The sequence below is a fragment of the Triturus cristatus genome, chromosome 5_1 (genome assembly GCF_964204655.1).
Source record: "Triturus cristatus chromosome 5_1, aTriCri1.1, whole genome shotgun sequence".
Taxonomy (NCBI): domain Eukaryota; kingdom Metazoa; phylum Chordata; class Amphibia; order Caudata; family Salamandridae; genus Triturus; species Triturus cristatus.
In genome coordinates this window covers 572,765,503-572,788,077 of record NC_140587.1, presented here as the reverse complement: position 1 = coordinate 572,788,077, position 22,575 = coordinate 572,765,503, and the positions used below count along the sequence as shown (strand labels likewise).

The 22,575-nt window shown below is 40.6% G+C and overlaps 1 protein-coding gene across 1 annotated transcript in view; it reads left to right on the top strand.

The window, feature by feature from the left end:
• The window catches only part of PREX2 (phosphatidylinositol-3,4,5-trisphosphate dependent Rac exchange factor 2), a 1,250,200-nt gene that overhangs the window by 817,859 nt on the left and 409,766 nt on the right, over window positions 1-22,575 (top strand). The window contains exon 30 of the mRNA XM_085605489.1: window positions 5,229-5,319. Within this exon, the coding sequence (XP_085461615.1) occupies window positions 5,229-5,319 (91 nt within the window). The remainder of the gene's footprint in view (window positions 1-5,228; window positions 5,320-22,575) is intronic.

Sequence of the window (22,575 nt, the reverse complement as noted above, 5' to 3'; positions counted from 1 at the left end):
GACTGGGCATTTTCTTCATGGGGCTGTGCAATACAGCCCAATTGAAGAACATGGCAAGTGCTCATGACAGTTTGGCCAACCCTAGAGGGCCGGCAAAACCATGATGTGCACTTAGAGGAGTGCAAATCACTCCTCCCCTGCTCTGACGTCAGCCCCGCCCGACTTCTGAAAGAAAAAGAAAATGATAATGTCTTGTGTTATTATCATTTTCTTTTTTCACTGCTGCAATAGCAGTGGGGTGACACTTCTCCACTTTAGCGGAGGAACCGCTACTTACATATGTATCTAGAGCAATAGCTGGCCATGTCAAAGAATGAACGTAACATGGAAACATCTCGTGGTTGACTGGCAGTTGACAGTGCTTGCACTTTAGCTGGATTGGGTGTCATGCCCCCATCAGAAAAGATGCGGCCTAAGAATTTTAACTCTGTCTTATGGAACTCACATTTCTCAGCATTCAAACTTCAACCGGCATCAGCTAGCAAATGACACACTTGGTGAAAGCTTTCTCATGCTCCTTCCCGGTAGCTTTAAAAACTAATATGGCATCACTATATTTGAGAGCATTCATGACAGGCTGTATGATACATCTTGAAATAGCTCTGCAGCTGATGACTCACCAAAATGTAGTTTTTCTAATGGCAACATGTGTACCTCCAATTCTCCTCGAGTTCCATCTGATGATATCCTTTATTCATATCAATGCGAGAGAATACCTTTGCAGCATTCAATTGTGTTATCATGTCAGCAATGTGCAGACACGGATGTTGTTCCCTTTCAATTGCCTTGTTCGCTTGACACACATCCATGCAGATGCGTACAGCTCCTTCACTGTCCTTTTTCGGTACTACCACCATGGGCGAAACGCATGGAGTTGGACCAGTGAACTGCTCAACTATTTTTTGTTTGAGTAATGATTCAAGTTCTTTTTCAACAGCTTCCTGTAAGTGAAAGGCAGTTCATCTGTGTCTTTTTTAAATGGGATGGACATCCTCATTAATGTGCAATTGGACTTTCATTGTCTTCAGTATTCCCAAACCATGAAACAACTAAGAGAATTGACTTACTATTTCGTGATTTGCATTCATGTTATAGTTTACAGATATCAGTCCCATATCAAAGGCTTTGCTGAAGCGTAGTAAACAGGTGATTGACATCAGACCTTGAAATACATGAATGGGTGCTTGTACTTTTGTGCGCATTCATGTTGTAGTTCACAGATATCAGTCCCATATCAGCAGCTGTGCAGAAGCGGAGTAAACAGGCCCTTGATGTCGTACCTTGAAGTACATGAATGTATGAATGTACTTTTGTTTTCTTATGCTTCCTTGTTGCTACAAATGAACCTTTTTTTTTAGTGGTGTTGATGCAGCCCACCTATACACATTAGTCTTTGATGGCATAAGTCAGGGCAATGGAGACAGATCATTATATTTCTCTTATAGATAATGAAAGGTATTGAAAAAACCATTGACCTTTAGTGGAATGTGCCACAATGTTTGAATGACTTTGGTGCATTGCCATGTCACCTTTTCTTGGACCAGTGTTTTTCCTCACATGCGGCCAGTCCAAGATGCACGCTTTTCTCTGAGGTAAACATCGACATGCACAACCATCATCTCCCTTTCATTTGACATTGAGAATGAAGAACTCTTTGATGAAGATTTAGATGTAGATCGACTTTGTTTAGTGTCTATTTGCCTCAACTAATGTAGTCGAATGGCCTTCTGGGTGTTTTTCAAAAATCACTTCCGGAACATTTGGGTGCCCATTTTGTCTTTGCGCTGTGACGCACTTACTTTTTTCTTCACCTTGCAAACTGTTACAAAATAGTTCTCCTTTCCAAAACCTTTGCAAAAACAAAAATTCACATCAGAAACACAACTTCTTTTTCTGAGGAGAATTCACTCTACATCCCTCGGGCTTGGGATTACTTTTCACATTCATGACTGACTTTCTCTGGGCATCTCCAGTCTCCATGTCAGTAGCTTGTTGATCAGCATGCTCGTCTGCTCTGGCAGCCATGAGAACTCACTCCAAACTACGAGTTTCTCTCAGCATTCATCGTCTGAATGAATCTGACACGCATCCGTCAATCACTAAAGCTTCCTCATCATTAAATTCATTGAACTTAAAGTGTTTAATGAACATATCCAGTCTCTCAACAAATTTGTCGATGGTCTCACCAGCTTTCTGATGTTCTTGGCTGAAGATTTACATTTTGTAATGTACATTCGGCATTGGATTGAGCTTGAGATTCAAGGCTGCTTTGATTTGACTGTATTTAATTTCGTCAGCTCACTGCATTTTCTTTGACTTCTTTTACACTTTCACCAACATGATTCTTAAGGTACTTGATAATCTTCTTATTATATGCTTCTTCAGTCACATCAATGAAATCATCAAATGTCTCTATCCAGGAAGTCCACCTGTTGCCAATATTCATTTTTGTGGCGGTATCAAATGGCAGTGATGGTTTTTACAAGGTGGTGGTGTTGTAACCATCTATGAGATTGGCTGACGCTGAGGTTGGGGTTATTTCAGATGTCTGCTGTCCTGTAGGACCTGCTTCATCCATGCCATCTCTAAGGCCCTGTGCTGAGCTGCCCTTTGGATCATCCTGGACAGCCTGTGGAACCCTGAACTCCCTCTTGGTCTCCATGGGATCCCTTTGCGTTCAGGAGACATCAGAGTTGTTCTGAGTCACCACCCGGCAGCTTTGGTGGTGTGCTGCTTCGAGTAAAAACAGCTCCGCAAGCACAACCCCAGGTGCTTCCTCTGGGGCCACTCCACCCAACTCTGTGGTACGATGACTCTCTTTACTCAGTTATAAGCAGACAACTGTGTGTTGTATTTGATTTATGTTGCTTGTAAGCGTCTCTTTTTATAGTCTGCCACTTGGTTGATCTCTGCCTCGCAGAGCTTCTGTTTGCAGCGTTATCACTCTGTATGAATGTCCAGCTTTGAATTGCGTAGTAGCACAGTACCTTTCTTTGTGGCCTTCCCAGCAGGTTTTCGGCCGACAATGAATAGACTTCTCAGTGAAGCTTTCATTAACTTCAAATGCTTCACACAGACCTGGAGCTGCGCTTTGACTCCACATACACCAAACGTTGATTCCGCACTAGGACAGAGGCACACACAACAGTTTGCTGGACCATGGCAAACTCTCATGGAGAACACTGTTGATCTTCTGGTTATTTATACCCTATCTTGTCATTAGTTGTAGCGTTCTCCCCAAACTGGGTACTCGCCAATAACTATGCCACACAGGGAGCTTAGATAACACGTCTTTATTCTTCTGCCTGCAACCACAAAGTTAATGTTCTGAACCTGCATTCCTTTCACCATACTCCAACACTGAGATCACAGTTCTATGGAGTCCATCAGGAGCCACAAAGGTCCATCATTGCAAACCCACACAACACTGCTACTCTGATGAAGTTTGTGGGCGTGCCTTTCCTACTTGCACATTGGCACAAGCAAATCTCTTCTCATTTCAAGGATGGAAAAAGGTGGGAGGGAAGTCTGGTAACACATACCAACTGGCTCGCTGGTGGATGTATACAAACCTGCAAGGCTAAACACACCTTGACTTATCCCCTCCTCACTACTTGCAAGCAATATATATCTGAGAATCTTAATATCCAGTTGGGATACAATGTTCAGAGTAAATAGATTTACACGTGCCAGGCATTCTTCAATTAATACCTTGCAGTTGTAGATATAAATAATGCTATTTGCACTCATAAAGTAGATTTACAAGTGCAAATTACTTTGTGAATCAGGCCAATGTTTTTCAAAGCGTATCACTTTATTCATTTGTAAAAACTTCTATAGAAAGTGCTAAACATATAACAGAGAATACACATTAAAAGGTCCATGTACAAAATGACACTATGGTGAAAGTAAAAGAGAGGTGGACATGCTTGAGGAGAAAATACAGGGAAAATGGAAAAGGGGTGGTCAAAGGTGAAAGATTAGAGCAAGTGTGGTGGAAAGTATGCAAAAGAGTAAAGAGGTTTAGTGACAGATTGGTGTTCAGTGGGTAGCAATAATAATGAAAGGGAAATATTTTTAAAAAATAATCCTTCAGTAAAGAGAGATTTACTTACGTTGAAGCTGTAAAGATCAGTGGGGCAGCTAATAAATGTGCGAACAATAACATTTTGACAAATTGAGTAGAGTAAGGCAAATCAGGGTGGTTTTGTGTAACACCTGATGATGTTAAATAAAGTACATAAGTGTTTAAATAAGGCATAAGTTCATATTATTCTTTGGATTTGTTGTTTGAAATGATGGATTTGTGGTGTTTGAAGTCATTTAGCATTTCATGATATTAATAGTATCTTCTCTCTGTGCTGTGGTTTAGATTTTAGCAGTCCAAATGGGCACGTTCTAACAATTCATCTTTGATAACGGTCTGCCTAGTTGTATATGGCAGGAGACCATCTGCAAAACATATACATGGTGAATTGTTCTTATCATGATGAATTCATGAGTTTGTTTGTGTGGTTGTCTCTTAATACCGATTGATGATGCTCACAAGTATGAATGTTAAAAAGACTAACAGAGTTTGAATGGTAACCTTAGTCAACCAACCGAATGATAACAAATTCCCTAGCCTTTTAGAAGCGGTGCTGTGATTGGAACAAAAACTTCTTCCCTTGGCGCCAAAGAACAGACTTATTACTGTGGAAAGTGGACTCATCACTCGTGAGAATGGTGAAAGCCCAGTGACATCTCATGGTATGATGTTAGTGGCATGTCGCCTGTATTCTCCGCCACTGCCATTTGTTGAAAGCCACGTCACCTTCAATTTTGTCTATGTACAATCAGACATTTAGTCCTTCTATGGATTTAAGCCCTTGCTTTCAACTAAGGCCATGTACCACTAGACAAAGACATATTTCACAAGCCTTTATGGGCCTTCATATTCCATCCTGATATTCTGCTTAGCAAGGCCACTGTAGAGATTGGTAGCTTTGTAATTTCTCTTTATTAACCATTTGCATCAGTAGAATTGCAAAGTACGTAAATATCTACCTGTTTAATTGGAGCATTCTCTGCTGTTGTCAAGACATAATTTTATACAGTTCAGTTATTAGACTAATGGTGTAATGTGACCTCTTTTTCAACAAATTATTTTCACACAAGTCTGAAGAAAGCTTATAACGTCTGTTTTCTTAAATACAAAAACTATAATTTCAAAATGTTGTTTATTACAGGTGGACTCCATTTCCAGTCTTCTAAAAGGCCCTGTTGTCGCAAGAGCCTTTGAACAAACAAAGTACTTCACTCCAGGCCGAGGATTGCAAGGTACACCGTGTTCCTCTTTGAGTTCATATGTAGTTAGGATCGTAATGGGTAATTCAACTGAACTGATTATTCAATTTCTCTAGAATAGTTCAATTTTTAATAGCTTACATTTATTTCAAGAGTTCTTCATTTTTTGGTGCGTGCAAATGTGTGTGAAAATTGCATTCTGGAAATGCTTGTCCCACAATAGTGGGTAGAAAAAAAGCAGATTGTCTTTTGGTTGAAGGTCAAATATGCCTATGTGCATTTTCCCTCATTGGAACCCCTCCTAATACCTTTTTTGTTCCACCTTTAATGACCTGACCTAGGTCTTTGCATTTTCCACTGTCAGGGAAAAGAACAATTCCAGTGCTGGACAGCATTTAGCATACCTTTTGGGCCTCTTGATGCTTCCTGTATTAGCCATCTCCTGTGACTCGCATTGCTCCTCCAACCACTTGCTGTGTAAGCTGTTGGTGCTTCCTGTTTCACCTGTGCATTTGACTCTTGCACTTAATCTCTGCCGGGAAACAACCTTATCAACGCAGTCATTACAACACACTACCTTTACAACGCAGTCATTACAACACAACATCCTTTACATCGCATGCCATTACAACAAAGCCATTACAATGCATGTCACTCCAGCGCATGCCATTACAACGCATGCCACTACAACGCATGCCACTACAACACATGCCATTACAACACATGCCATTACAACGCATTATAAGGTAAGTAATGGGAAACAGTCATTTTTACCCCTACACTATCCAACACTTACCCTACTGTTGCACTCACTGGAGTGGGAATAGTAATTTTTACCCCTACACTATCCAACACTTACCCTACTGTTGCACTCACTGGAGTGGGAATAGTCATTTTTACTCCTACACTATCCACAGTTACCCTACTCTCGCACTCAGTGGAGTGAGAATAGTAATTTTTACCCCTACACTATCCAACACTTACACTACTGTTACCCTAAAAGTATTATGTGTTGTAATGGTATGCGTTGTAATGGAATGCGTTGTAATGGAATGCGTTGTGTGTAGTTTCAAAAAATGTGCTGTGATGGCATGCGTTGTAAAAGTTTGCGTTGTATCTTGTCCTATTCATCCTCTGCCTCTTCACTCTTCCTTCATTACCTGGCTCTGCCACACAGAACAGCCTTTTCCACCTGTCATTGATTATTGTAGCAGCTTCCTCCTCAGTGCCGAAATCAGGATGTCTCATTGATACAACATCAGACTCAAGAAATTATATTCCTGAATCAACCGTAAGGAGAGTGCAATCTGATGGTATAAAAAAACCTTCACCAATCTTTGCACACCCTCCATCCAACACTGCGAACCTTCATCTTCCTTTGCACTAGAGGAAACACCCTCTAAACCCTTCTAAATGCACTTTATACTCTCATCCTTTCTCTGCACATCCTCACTCATGCTCTAGCAATTCTCACATTCTCGCCCCCACATAGTTTTCTCTCTGGCAGCTCCTGCACGCTGGTCAATGTGCTGTGTATCCTACCACATATTACAACCCATAGACATTGCTTTGGAAACACTCATCCATGCTCAATGTCCATCCACATCAAAGTTCAGTCATACTCAGCCATACTTTGCTTACCCTCAAGTATTTGGTTCCTAGCACCAGACATCACTTTGCACAGCCTTAGCTCTACAATGCACACATTTAGTAAATGATCTGCATATCGCAATCCACCTGTGGCATAATGCTTACCAAACATGCAATTTAGTTCATTAAAGGTTGTTTCATACTGTTACCTTTACATAGATTTTTAACTCTTCTCTGCACTTGATATGCGATTGCTCCACCACTGTTCCTCGTTTGTATATTAGAAGAACGTGCATGTACTTGGAAGGTGAAGAAAGACTGTCTTGTGGGTAGGAGCAAGGAATGGATTGAAAATGTGGAGAGCAATTGTGCTATTGGGAGATGTTTTCAGAAAAGGAAAGAGCATATCACAGGTACTAGGGAAGAAAATAATTAATGTGATGGCTGCAAGCAGAAGAAGGGAGATGCTCCTTGACACTGTTATTGGTCAGCAGATGTCCGCCATTGAAGTACTGATCTAAATGTGATCCTAGCAAATCTCCAAATGTAAGCAGAATCTTGGGTTACATGTAGTGGTCAAGCTATAGATAAGAAGCCTGAAAGCTCCAGGACTATTATCGATTTTGAACATGGTGTGTCTCCTTTTTTGGGCAGTGCGCTTTTTTTTTGCTCTTTTTGTTTTGCTTTGAAAGTTTTTAGTGTAGATTAACTTGACAACATGTGTGCTAAAGTATATCCATCTTTTGTATCAGCTGCTGCCCAGACTCACATAGATGCACTTCAGCAATCTAGGTGAAATGCAGTGGATTTTTGGGTTTTCAGTCTTGCTGGTTCTACCCATGTATAATGTGCCTCAAATGAGTTACAAATAATTTCTTCACATCCGTAAATGCATCATTTGACGCCACTCACTTCATTTCACAGCTGTAATACTCAATCTGTTACTCACTCAATGCTCCTACACATTTTGCCCTTTCAAAGCGGTTGATACCTATTTGGTTTGTTTTTCATCAAAAGAGACACATTTTGAGTTGGGATACATTGTTTGAAGATTAGCTTAACATAAAACACTTCATATATTATACAATTCACTGAACAGCACCACTGTGCAGCCAACGATTGTCAAGACGTATTGCACATCAACAGTCAACTGTCTATTTAAAAAAAGAAGTCAAATTTCTTCTCATGTCGAAATGTACTTAAATATTGATGCGGACTCTTAGAACAACCAGCTGGAACATAAGACTTTATTTCGAAATACTATGTTTCTCTTGTACATTATCTCCTTTGTTAATTACTTCTCTTGTAAAGCGCTCTGATACCCGCAAGGGTCATGTTCGCGCTATATAAAACCTTCAAATAAATAAATAAATAAAATAGTAGCGGTCCGTGGAGGGAGTTCGGTGGGGGCAGAGAGGCGGAGCGGGGGAGGGGCAGGGTGGGGAAATGTAAACACCGGAATATGGATGAACGGAGGTAAGTACACATTTAAATAAATAAAATGAATTCCTGTGCGCGCGCTGCATCGCAAAATGCGATGCAGGGCGCGCAACGAAATTCGTTTTATTTATTTAAATGTGTACTTACCTCCGTTCAACCATATTCTGGTGTTTACATTTCCCCGCCCCGCCTCTCTGCCCCACCAAACTCCCTCCACGGACCGCTACTGCACATCAATAATGTTATGTTAAGACTGGAAAAAAGTTAGATGCCAAAATGACCTTCCACTCTAAAGCAAAACGATCTGAATGGTCAAAATGCTGATTTACAAATTATTCCCGGTATTTCATTGGAATATTTTATTTTTTTGTTGTCCTTATCCATGTACAATTGTTCTTACACTGCATAGTTAGAGTGACCTGCTTTTTGACATCTCAGAATGTTGTCTTGCACCTAATAGTTACAGACAGATCTGCTCTGTCATGCTATGTTGTGGGTAGTTGTTAGGTCTTGTAACTTCATTCCTATGTTTTTGTTCTGTTCTTTAGCTGTCAATGTTCTGTCTTACAAGGACATATCAACAACTGTGCATCGTCATGACATTGCATGTGCCTGAGATCTTTATTACCATAAACAGGCAGAAGGTTGCAGGCAGGTTTAAATATGTATTTACACAGTGCCCATTAGACTAGCAACAGACAACCTTAATATGTATCAGATTGGAATACTTATTTTTTTATAATGAATACCAATGCTGGAATGCTATTTCTTTTGTAATGCCTTAACTGTCTGTAGAGGAGCCGCACAGTTTGCAGCAATGACACTTCCACAAATCCCAGGCGCGCACTTCTCATTTCACATTTGCACGTTCAACGATGTAGACAGCAACATAGTCTCTGGTTGTTGCAGTGGACTTTTTTGTATCACAGGAGGTGTTGGGTTTTTTGTGGCAAGTTGGAAGTGATTTCTGACATCATTTTCTTGTATGCAGGCTGGTTTTGGCAGCAAACCTATCTGGGCATTAGCATGTCAGTTGACTTATCCTGTTAATTTTCATGTTATTTGTATGAGGCATACTTTGTCTGCCTGAAGAATCATACCATGTTATTGCGGTGATTTTCACAAAGTCTTATCATCGATTACATCAACACTACATTGTTCTTTCTCTGAACACTGCCAATGTCATTGATCTGCCCATATTTTATATCTTCTAAACCCTCAAATATCCACACATACTACACCCATCGCCTCTTTTATTTTATTTCTATGTGTTTTCTTGTATTTGTATTTCCCACATCCCCGTACTTAGTATTTATATAACAATCCTGCATGATATTTATCCTTCCAACATGGCATTACATTTGTCTCCTTACACCCACACCTATCTTCTTTCTATCTTTTCCAACATAAATGGCCTCCATGCTCCCCAACACACGCTGACATTTTAGCCACTTATATCAAGTCTGTCCCCCGGAATGGGCCTACAAAACAGTTGAGGTCCCATTCTTTTCTTCCACATAGGAAATCTTATATATTTTTCAGAATAGAATTCTCTTACCTGCTTAATCACTATCTGATGTTACACCCATTCCCACCTCTACTGAGACCTTATGAAATACTGCAGACTCCTATAACTGAACCAACGGCATCCTACATACTTATATATCTACACTGCGCACTTTGATACCTTCATGGCTACTATCAGATACATGGCCCACACTTTAACTTTACTTTAACGTTTTCTGAGGTCGTGAAGAATCAAAAGTTGTGTCCCCCCAATAATCATATATCCTGTTTGAGCAGTGGCAAAATCATATAGAGACTAAAGCGTCTCTGATGAGTCTTCAAAAGGGCAATATAATCTAATAAAATTAAATAATTTGCTACAGATCTTCATCTGTAAAAGAGCCATTTAGCGCGTTTGTCTCATTGAACCATTATAATATCCCCCTGTACCTTTTTACTCACTAGTATGGCTACTCTTCTAATGGCCGCACTTTAGGAAGCATAAAACTCATGTCAGACAAAGGCGGGGGTTTTATCCCTTGACACTCCCTCCTTATAATGAGTCTTCTGCAAAACAATTATATGGAGGGACTTGAACCAAGCCAACATTGAGCACCGCTTCAGTCTGTTATTAAAGCCATTAACATTACAGGAAATAATCTTCAGTGGTCAAGCTGTCATTTAAGTGTAGGAATAAGAAAAAAGAAAATTATCTTGTTTCCTTGCAACTCTATCAAAAATCTGATACATTTTATTTTTTCAGACCCCGTGAGCCCAACCCCCCTTAACCCACTACCCTCTGTGAACCTTTCCTCCCCACGCCCATGGACCCCCTCAATATAGGAGCCTTCCCTGTCTGGGGCTCCCCGAGTGGTCCCTCCCTCCCCCCAAGTGACCCTGATGCCCTCCCTCCTACCCCATGTGACCCCACCCTCCTCCCTACATTGGGGTGCTGTGACATGGAACCCAAAGTGGTGAGCCAGTGGCTGGCGATCTTTGAAAAAGTAAGAAAAGAAAGAAGAGGCAGCAAAGGGAGATGCGGAGGTAACATCACCTAGTTTCCACACCAACTAGTTGTGCTTTTACTAAATTATAATTCATTTGTCCCCCCTATCCTCCGTATGTTGTAGAGAATGGAAGAACTCTTGGGCCTCTTCAACTAATTGAAATATATGGACTCTCCCCTTATGAAGGACCTTCAATTTAGATTGCTGAACTATACCCGCAGGAGCCCCTACTTGTTGCAAGATGTTTATCATGCCTCTAAATTCCTTTCTGCGCTTTGCAGAAAGGGCAGACATGTCTGAGAAGATTTTAAATGAGAAATTGTCGCTTGTCTGATACCCTTTATCACCGATTGCACACGCTAGAATGTATTTCCTTATTCAAACTTCACAATAATCGTTCTCGGATATTGGGCTTTTTGGTATTGAACTGCTGGAACTGGGTGCACACGTAAGATCGTAAGATCAATCATCTGAGCAGTGGCTTCCGGGCAAACATACTTGGTAACCTGGTCCGTAATGACTTTGTCCATTGCTTGCCCCTTCTCGTAGCCTTCCGGAATCCCTGTAATGCATAAATTACACCTTCAAGCACGATTTTTCGCATCATCTACCTTAAGTTAAAGACTTGCTAGTTCGGTTTGTAATTAAATTACTTGATCCACTTGTTGAGGGGCGATATCTTCAAGATCAGATATGTGTTGTTCAGCTTTTGAGACTCGAGATGTAGCTGCTGAACATGAGATTGCATTGAGTTCAATTGCGATTCAGTCCTTTTCTGAGCTTCTTGGGAGAGTTTCATATTTTTTTTACTCTGTTAAAATCTGATGAAAAAGGGTTTGTATAGAATCTTCTATAGCAGTCAAGTTCCTTGAGTCTAGTGGCAATGAGAGTGATTGCTGAGTGATTGGATCCTGAAATAAGGTCTTATCTGGTGTTGCAGTTGCAGCTTCCATTGCCCTGGTAAAAGGGGAAGTGTACGAGAACCTGGCACTCCCCACATCCTGTGTCACGGGGCTTCCATTGCGTTTAGATAAAATGAAGCTTTTTAGATTAGTCTGGGTCTTTACATTTGATCCCAAAGAGAGCGGGCAAGGTACATACTGTTTATCTGCTCAGAGTCCCTCTGTTGTTAATAACACAGGTGTTGCCGGTGAGGGTTAAGAGAGAAGCTGGGTTGGCTGGGCTAAGGAGAAGCCTCTTGGTATTATTTGGATCTCACGACGGCTTCGTTGTTAATGGGAGCCACATCACTGATTGATCTTCGTATCCCTGGAGTGCATTAATACCTGGTTGAATATCGAGCTTCTGTTGAATAGCCGCACCTCTCAGACCTGGTAGACCTATAGGCTTATTGGATGAATCATTCTGTAGGCTTCCGCTGAACAGCCAGAACTCAACGTCTTTAACAAGTTTGACAGTAGGGTCTGGTGAAATTCTTTTCATATGAATTATCCCTTCAATCTTATTCCTGTTTCCTTATAACCAAACCATGTATAGAAACGTTTAAGAGGAAGGCATAAGCCGTGCCCAACCCAGTTAGGCCGCTTCCGCGCCCTAGCCCCTGTTCTTATATCTCTGACGGGAAGCCTTAATACTTCTTCCCTTCTCATTCCATATAGACGTCACATGGGTAATATTGAAGACCTTAATGGGTGATATTGAAGCCCTAATATGAAAATGCCACAGTCTTAAGAAAAAACAGCAAACTAGAATAAGGTATTGTCCCAAAACCTATTCTCTAATTCTGTAATTCAGTTCACATTTAAAATAAAAGTTTCTCACTCAAATTGCTCCTTGTCTCACCTCGTAGAAGGCTGCAACTTCAATCAGAAAAGGACCCAGGAGCTGCATCATATTCTTCCTCTGTGGTCATTCCAACAAAAAGCATTCCCAGCCGCCACAGTCCTGCTGCCAGAATAGTAATGAGTCTTCAGTAGGCGGCTCCTTCCTGCCGGTTAGCTTGTAGTGAGACCGCTTAGCGTTTCTCCTCCCAGGGCGTCTGCGTCGCAGCCTCAGCCTCCAGTACTCGCCACTGACTTCCCCCCACTGGGGAGAAGTCCCATCAGGAGAGGCAATGCGGGAGACACATAGGTCGCGTTCTTGCGGGTGTCCCGCAACAGGCATCCTGGCCTCAGAAAGCCCGAAAACGCTCTGGGTTTACGAGCCAAACCGAACGAGCCCGCCAGCTGCTCAGCAACACCCATCTTCAGTCACGGAGCTTGACGGGTGCTCCTGTGATCTCCCTTCGATTTACTTTGCCAGAAGTTGATACAGGACTTTAAGTTGGTTGATTGTTGGCAGGTGGTCATATATCAGCGGTGTTCATTCGGATTGGGCCGTTTTTCTACTCCTGCATGAATGTTAGAATCTTTGGCATCATCATGGATGAATGAAAACAGTGGTTTTTACTTTTCTTATTTAAAATGTGAGAATACACAAGCAATCATAGTGCTGATGGTGTCAAACGTAGACTATTCTAACTAACACATTCAACCTAGGAACAGCTACCCTAGTCATTTACTGTGAATGCATCATTCTGCTGCCAATTTACCTTCTAGAAATCCCTACACATCTCACCATTACTGATGCAATTGTGCTGGTTTAATGTTACATAGTGTATTCAGGTCAAAGCTCTAGGCACAGTGGACAGATCATTAAATGAAGAGGATATTTCCATCTTAAAAACGTAAATTGATGTTTTTCAGACCTCAACTAATCATTTGCACTTTGAATGCCAGCCTGGTTTGCAGGTCCATTAATTTATGATAAGCACATTGGCGGCTGTTTCCTCTCATTTTAACTCTTCCACCTGTGAAATAACTTACTCACCTGCCTCAATGCTCTCATCATCTGAAATTTTGGAAATGTCAGAAAGAAGAGTTTGCTTTTAAATAAATAGCATGACAGTCATTTAATCCAAATTATTAAGAGGGCCATGGAACTACCTGGTTGTGACCCAAAAATGTGAACATAAATATAAAAGCAACAGCTTCTTTGCATAGAAATAATCTTTCAGAGGATCCACTGCATCGTTATCCTATTCTGCGTACAGTACATTTGATACAAGGTGTATTATGAAATTCGATTACATTACAATATTTGTACACGTATGTCATAATCTAACCCATAGTTGGTCACTTTCTAGAATATCAGTCTAGTTCTACAAATTATCAAAACTAAATTAATTCCTTAGATTAGTGTCCTGTAATATGGCACCATTGGCTGTAGAAGTATGTTCTTTAGGGATGGTTGCCCTCAAGAACGTACTTTGAATATTTGGGGATGAAAAATTAAGACCATGTTTCTTTGAATAGTAAGCAGAGCGCACGTTTACAATTTAATAACTGAAGTGGACTACATTTTTAAACCTCTTGTGTATGAACATAGGCAATTCAACGTCAAGTTATTTGTGAAGAGGCAAAGTCTTTCAGCACCTCCAAAGAGCAACTTCTGCCCAGCATAGGCGTATTAAGAGTATCTATTCAATAGTACATTGTTTGCTTTTTATCGAAAAATCAGTAATTCAATGTTTTAGAATATTTTAAAATATTAAAGAAAATGATGTGGAATTTGCCAACACCTGGGCCTAGATGTATGACCATTCTCTTTCTGGGGTCTCAATTTGAGACTCGCTAAATGGAATGTACTAATGTGTCTCAGACACATTAGGGATTCTCAATGGGGCCGCAAATGACATGCCTCATCAATATTCATGAGGCAGGTTGCAATTTGCAACCCATTGGGAATGGACAATAACATGGAGATCACATGTCTGTGTTTGCTTTGTAAATAAAGCTACTTTTCTTTTTACATGCCATCCGTTTTCCTTAAAAGTAAATGGGATGCGTTTAAAAGAAAATAAATTAAAACGTTTCTTTTCATTTTTTAAGGGCAGGCAGTGGTCTGTGAAATGATTGATTCAACCCAGATCTGTGACTGGGGGTGAGTGTCTGAAAAGTCTCAGCGCTCCATCCATCTTCTCAAGATCCGCCTCCTCTGACACTGGGGCAGTATATAAATAACAATTTTAAAGGAAGATGTCAGGGAAGCAATATCCGTACCTCAAACAATAACAATAAACAATGACTTCCTTACCATTCCCCCAAGACCTCTTAACACCTGTCGGGGTCGCCTTCAACATTTTCTACCAATTTGGAACTCAATCACAACAGATTGATGGATGTTGGATATTATCCAACATGGCTACTGTCTGTAACTAGTTACAGCTCTTCTAAATATCCCATCTTGGGTACGTACTCTATCAAGGGGTATACTCGCTATACTTCCTTATCCCCCAAAAAGATGGGTGTTTAAACCCTATGCTTGATCTCAGACCACTAAACCATTACCTTATATTAGAACACTTCCACATGGTCACTCTTCAGGAAATTCTTATATTGCTACAAAGGGGAGATGTCCTGACCACCCTGGATCTAAAGGATACATATTTTCACATACTCATCCATCCTGCACACAGAAAGTATCTCAGGTTTCAATTTCAGGGCAACAGTTATCAATTCAAAGTTATTCCATTTGGGATTACCCTGCACCCAGGTTATTTGCAAACTGTCTAGCAGTGGTAACAGCTCATCTTCGAAGACACAACATGCATGTGTTTTCATATCTAGACGACTGGTTAATAAAAGCAAGCAGTCTCAACCTCTGAAACCACATTACTGAGCAAACCCAAATCTTCTACATTAATTCGGGTTCACCATCAATCTACAAAAGTCAAACCTACAACCACGTACCATACAGCTGCATTTAAGAGCCATGCTCAAAACACATTCAGAACTGGAATGCCCAAATCCAGACATAATCAACAACATAGTATAATTAATTCAACAGTCTCAAACAGGGACTTATATCCCAGCCAAAACATTTCTAAGGATTTTAGGCATGATGGCATCCTATGTCTTGATAGACCCACATGCCAGACAACACATGAGACCTCTCCAGGAAAGTCTCTATCATCAGTGGACACAATCACTGGGCCAACTTCATGATCTAGTGTTGGTAGACAGCCGTACACACCACTCTCTGCAATGGTGCAATTCACAGTGTTTATCCAAAGGGCAGCCGTTTCAAGACCCAGTTCCACAGATAATTCTCACAGCAGATGCTTCTCTTACAGGTTGGGGAGCTCATCTCCAGAACCTCACAATACAAGGAGTATGAGATTCAAAAACAAAGGATCTCCACATCAATCACTTAGAGCTGCAAGTTGTTCACCTAGCAGTGAAAGCCTTCCTACTTCACCTATTGCACAAAGTTGTCCTAATTCAAACAGACAATATGACAACTATGTATTATATACAAAAACAGGGGCGTGGGCACTCTCTCCAATTATCTTGGGTAGCACAAAAATATGGAGGAAAGCAATGCACCACAACATTCATCTCCTAGTACAACATGTCCCGGGGACAAGCGACCAAGTTGCGGACCTTCTAAGCAGGACACAGCTACAAGTCTGTGAATGGGATCTCTAGCACAAAGTCCTTCTACCATACTTCCAAAGGTGGGGGTTTCCACAAATAAGTCTGTTTGCAACCAAAGAAAATGCAAATGCCAAAACTTTGCAAGCATGGATCCACACAAACAGTCCAAGGGCAATTCTCTATGGATCAGTTGGTCAGGGACTCTTTTCCGCCTCTCCCACTTCTTTCATTAGTGGTCAGGAAACTACTGCAAACACATTGTACAATGATACTCATTGCACCAACATGGGCTCCCCAGCCCTGGTTCTCAACACCCTTGGTTCCACACGAAAAGCTTCACCTCAAGCCGGAACATCTCACACAAAACAAAGGGACACTAAGACACCCCAATCCCAAATAAATGAACCTTGCAATTTGGCTCTTGAGGTACAAAGATTTGGATATCTAAACTTGCCTAAAAAATGTACGGCCATATATAAGGGAGCCCGTAAACCTATCACAAGGCAATGTTATGCAGCCAAATGGAGAAGATTTGTTGTTTACTGTCAACAACAGAACATCAACCCTCCTAATGCAAGGGTGCAGATAACTCATTACTTACTTATTGCTTTCACAATCAACAGTGTTAGCATATACAACTGTACGCTTACATCTGGGGTGATTGCAGCCTTTTTGCAGCATAGACAGCACTTATCATTATTTAAGATTCCTGTAATTAAAGCTTTTATAGAGGGACTCAAAAGAACCATTCCTCCCAGGCTTCCTCCTGCACCAGCATGGAACTTAAACATTGTATTAACACGAGTCATGGGCCCTCCCTTCGAACCTCTCCACTCCTGTCAATTGCAATACTTATCATGAAAGCTTGCATTTTTAATTGCTATAACTTCTCTTAGAAGGGTCAGTGAAATGTAGACATTAACACTTGAGGAACCTTTCTTCCAGCTACATAGAGACAAAGTGGTACTCAGAACAAATCCGAAGCTCCTTCCAAAATTAGCTTCCAATTGTTATATTAATCAATCCATTGAATTACCTGTGTTTTTCCCGCTTCCAGATTCTGTTGCTGAGAGAGCATTACACACATTAGATGTTAAAAGAGCCCTAATGTATTATATCAACGAAACTAAAACATTCAGAAAGACAAAGCAATTTTTTTTTGCCTTTTTCACTATCTCGTAAGGGAAAGGCCATTTCAAAATCAGGAATTTCAAGATGGATCGTTAAATGCATCCAAATTTGCCATACAAAAGCTAAAAGACTTTTACCTGTTTCTCCTAAAGCTCATTCCACTAGAAAACTAGGAGCTTCTATGGTTTTTTTAGGGAGCATTCCCATAGCTGACATTTACAAAGCCGCTACATGCTCCACTCCACACACATTTAAAAACCATTATTGTGTGAATGTCTTTGCACGCCAACTAGCCAATGTTGATCAAGCAATCTTAAGGACTCTCTTTCAAACAACTGCAACTCCTTCGGGTTAACCACTAACTAGAGAGAGGGACTGCTCTACAGTCTATGCAAAGCATGTGTATCTTCGGCACACATGCCTCGAACGGATTATTTTACTTACTCTGTAAGCATCTGTTCTTGGCATGTAGTCCTGTAGATTCACATGCGCCATTCTTCATCTCCAAAAGAACCCTGTGCCGGTTACAGTTCACATACTTTATATACTTACATAATACTATCGCATGGCCATCACTTTGCTATACTTTTCATTATTACATTTTCACCTACCTATAGAAAAGCAATCTAAAGATGGCGTCAATGACCATGCGCAGTTATTACCAAGAGGAGGAGTCACACAACCTCGTGCCTGGAAGAAAAACGTCTTGGAACAAAAACAACTTGTAATCATCCAAGCTCAACACTAGGTGGCGGACTTATGCAAAGCATTTGAATCTACAGTTCTACATGCCAAGATCAAAAGCCTTGCTGTGCAAGGGCTATGCTTCAACTCTATATCCATGCCCTGTGGGAGATCATTGCCAGGTTCTCATTTTGACATTCTTACACTAAAGATGCTCAATCATGGTCTCCTTCAATCTCTGTTGGGATCATTTTCAAAACATGTTGTTTTCCCAGGCTCTCCCTGGCAGATCTTCAGCAATTTTCGTGATCAAATTTTGTTTCAAGGATTTCCTTTCTTGTTCTCATATGCTTTCAATATCAATTGAACGCTAGTATAATTAATTGGCAGACACTTTATGATCAGTTAGTGTCCCTGGCATTCATCAATGTATATACCATCAGTCATATAAATGTGTTTTTTTTTACTTTTTGAAAACTTTATATAATACTTAATATTTCGGAGTGAGTGCACCTATGAGATGTTTAATTAATTAATTAAATATTTTTAAACCATGGACCATTTAGAGAGGAGACTATCATTAGTGTGGGCAAACAACCTATAAACGAAGGGGGTATCTACACGCTGTATGACTGAAGAAAATTCATTCTAGGTATTGTGCCTAATGTTCTACCTGTAAATGCTGTCCAACATGATTTACATGTGATCACACCCTTCCAACTAAGCAAATATGTTCTTGTTGAATTCACTTTCTAATAATTTCACCATTTAGTTCTTGGCTAAATAATCGGTTCTAAGAGGTTTATGGTTGAAATTGTGTCAGAAAGTAAGAATAATGTTATTTATCCCTATCATCTTCCATCATAAATCCCCACTCTCTGTAAGATTTCCTCTCAAAAATGCTTGACTCTGCCTTGCTGCTTCTGTGTTTATCTTCTTAAATACATCTGTGAAGTCCAAATCTCGATCTTTTGAAAGGTGTTTCTAATCAGGTGTGCAGACTCATGCTTTGAACCGTCTGTAATGGTTATAGTAGGGTTGCCGCCATGCCCCATTAATCAGTAAGTTTGGTCGCAATCCACATTTAATTCTGTCTAGAGCAAAAGAAAAGAAAGGAAAGGAACATTCTAAAGCATTTCAAAGAAAGAAGAAAGGCTAGGTGAAGAATAAAAATGACAGGGAGAAGGGTAGGAACGACAAACAGTGGAGAAAGAAATGGACAGGGAACAGACAAAATAGTGATATGGAAGTGAATCAAGGGACTTGTGAGAAGGAAAGGAACAGAAGGAGCAAATAAGAAACAATGCAGAAGATACAGAAACTGAAAAGTACATAGAAAATCAGGAGAGGCAAGGAAGAAGAAATTCAGAAGATGAGAAAATAGCAAATGAAGACAAACATGGAGGTAAAGAAAGAGGAATATGGAAAGAAATAGGAAGCAAGAAAGGAGGACATTTTGAAACATGAGAATCAAAGCATAACAAGCATTGGTACAGCCAATAGGTCTCAGCCCTATAATGTGAGTGATGAGCTGTTGGTTTGCTAATGTTTGTTTGTAAAGTATTGCATTTTTGGGATACGGTGCTACTACACCTGATGATGAACTCACAGCCTAGTAGGTGTAGTAGTGTGAGGTAGGGACGGGAAAGAACAACATATCTCAGTAGTTGGTTTTTTATGAAGAGAACACTGTGTGTGAAAGAGCCAAGCTTGTATTCTTGAATGGACTGGAAACGCACAAAGGATGGAGTGTAATCGGTGTAGAACAGAATTCAACAAGGGTCAAAAGCTGTGTGGAAATTTTGTTAAAATGTAGTTGAAAGCTGTGGCAACTAATGGGCAAAAAGAACATGAAGGAAGTTTGTGAAAATTTGAAGTGGAAGAGGAAGATTGAGAGGGGATGTTCTTCCAGAAGGACAACAGTTGTGGTTTGTTGTTTTTTGCAAGTCACAGTGGTGAAAAGAAGCACATTGGAGAGAGAAAGGTGTTGTGGCAGCACTTCACCTGCTGCATCAATGTTTCCAAAAGATAGAACGAGAAAGTAATCTCTCGTAATGTATTGATGAAATCTGGAAGAAATCCCAGCAATTCGATCGTCATTTTTTCAAACAGTCTTTCCTCAATATATTACTGGAGATTACTTTCTCATTCTATCTTTGGGAAACATTGATTTACACCATCAGATGATTTGTTTACTGATGATTTGCTTACTCTCGAATACCGCATGAATAAATGTCTCCATATTATTATTTTTCGATACATTGATTTATCAGGAGATGACTTGCGAAATCTTGTTTACTGCATAATTAAAGACTCCATCCAGGATTGGAAGAATTCTCTTGAAATATTTTTGTTTGGCTGTCCGCATGCTATAGACCTGTCCTGATGATGACCCGCTGTGATGTATACTGATTAAACACTTACACCCGGGGTCGAAACGTCGGCGCTTATGATCAGTCCATGTCCTTAGTCTCATCACCCTATAATTATAAGTAAAGGGTTCAGAAGGGTGAATGCTGAACCGGATACACTAGGAGGACGGATCCTTACCAATATGTATTGTTTATGTGTCCATAAATTGTGTGTTTTTCTTTTCTTTTGTATAGAGCACCAATGCACTTTGTGTCACATGGCTCACTAAAAGTCACGCAATCTGTATTGTTTGCTCTGGTATTGATATATGTGACAGTCATTTACTAAAATAACCATTACTCAAAAATACTGATAAAGAAAAATATATGTTTATTGAGTAAGAGGTTTTCGTGGTGTGCGTTTAATTTACATTTATTGTCAGCATAATTACTACGCATTATTTGCTTCACACAAAGTGATTTTGCTTTATATCCTTTTGATTACATTCTAACTTTTGCTAAGCAATTGCCTCACCCAACAGAACACATTGTAGACTATATTACATACACCCATGTTCTGAGGGACACAAGGGTACCCCATTATCTTTATTGTGGTGTTACTATAGTACAGGTGTGAAAGAGGACACTTTGTATTTAACATCAGAGCCAAGTACAAAATGTGGGGACGTGAGCAGTGGGGTAGACAGTGTGTGATGGCCCCAGTGCTTTTAAAATCTAAAATAAAGCATTAACTTGTGTTCAATTGGCCCCTGAAGCCACCATGTCCTGGTTTCACTGCACCTGCTGCATGAATGGAAAGTACTCCCATGGAAGTGCAGATGCAAAGGACAGGGACAGGAAAGCCAACATAGAAGATCAGTAATGGGGGTTGTTGTTGTTTCAGAAGGATATGTCCTTATAGTTTTCGGGTGAGAATACCAGCAGCCACTACATAGTTAATAATGAAGTGCAGTGTCATGGCCAGTGTGCCATTGGCTGCAGTGAAAGTCAGCAAATGGGCAGCTGTACTTCTGGGAGAGGAGTGAAATAAAGCATTTGTCTGTATTGGTTTTAGTTTCGCGGTACGGTGGCACTGCACCTGCTGGACATCCTAAAGTTACGGCCCGGTAAGTGTAGTTGTGTAGGGCAGGAACAGGAAAGGAAGACTTTGAGGCCTGTTTGGTAGGTGGCAAGAACATACTTCGCTTAGGTGGGTTTGTAAGTAAAGGAGAATGCTTAATCAAGTATAGTTTGTATTTTAGAACAGGCTGGAAGGGCATGTAGGATAGAGTGTAATTGGTACAGAGCAGAATTCTACAAATTCTGAAAGTAAACTCCAGGAAGACAGGCAGCCTCTGAGTGATGAGACAATGTAAGTTTAGGCAGTGCCGGCGACAAGGGTAAAAAGACATGAGGGGGGCTATGGAGCTTTAAAGTGGAACATGAAGAGAGAGAGATGCATGGGGGCTTAAAGAACAATGAATGGGCTTCTGATTGTTTACAAGAAGCAGGGCACTGAAAATCACTACTTGTACGGATAGTGATGAAAAGCACACAGAAGCGAGCCTACTGTCCTGGAGCCAATTCACCTGCCGTACTAACAGAAGATATGACCCTGGAAATGTGGGGGTAAAGGCTAGGGATAGGAGTGCGCTAAATATAAATAAAGCAATAATCTGGGTTGAATGGGTTTGTGTACGTAGGGCACTGTGCACTGCACCTGCTGTACGAATGGACGTCACGGTCTAGTAAGTGCAGTATTAGAATGGGGCTGAAGTGGGGTGGTAACTGTGGCTGCGCAGTGAAGAATGGTCACAGACATTGGAGATGTTGCTAAAGCAACGCAGCATACTTTGCGTTTAACAACAGAGCCAATTACACAATGTGGGGAAGTGCGCAGTGGGGTGGACAGTGTACAATGCCTCTACTGCTAGGAAGGAAACGGGCTCCTTGGCTCTCTTTATTTATTTATTTTGACTTATGGAAAGACACTAGAAATCATTTTTTATTGAGAATTGGTACGAACGTCATCAGATATACAGAACAGTGAGACCAATAATTCATTTTACATTACAATGTAGCATTTGTCATAGTTACATGTTTCCTTATACAATGTGGCATACATTCTATGCAGTTGGGCTC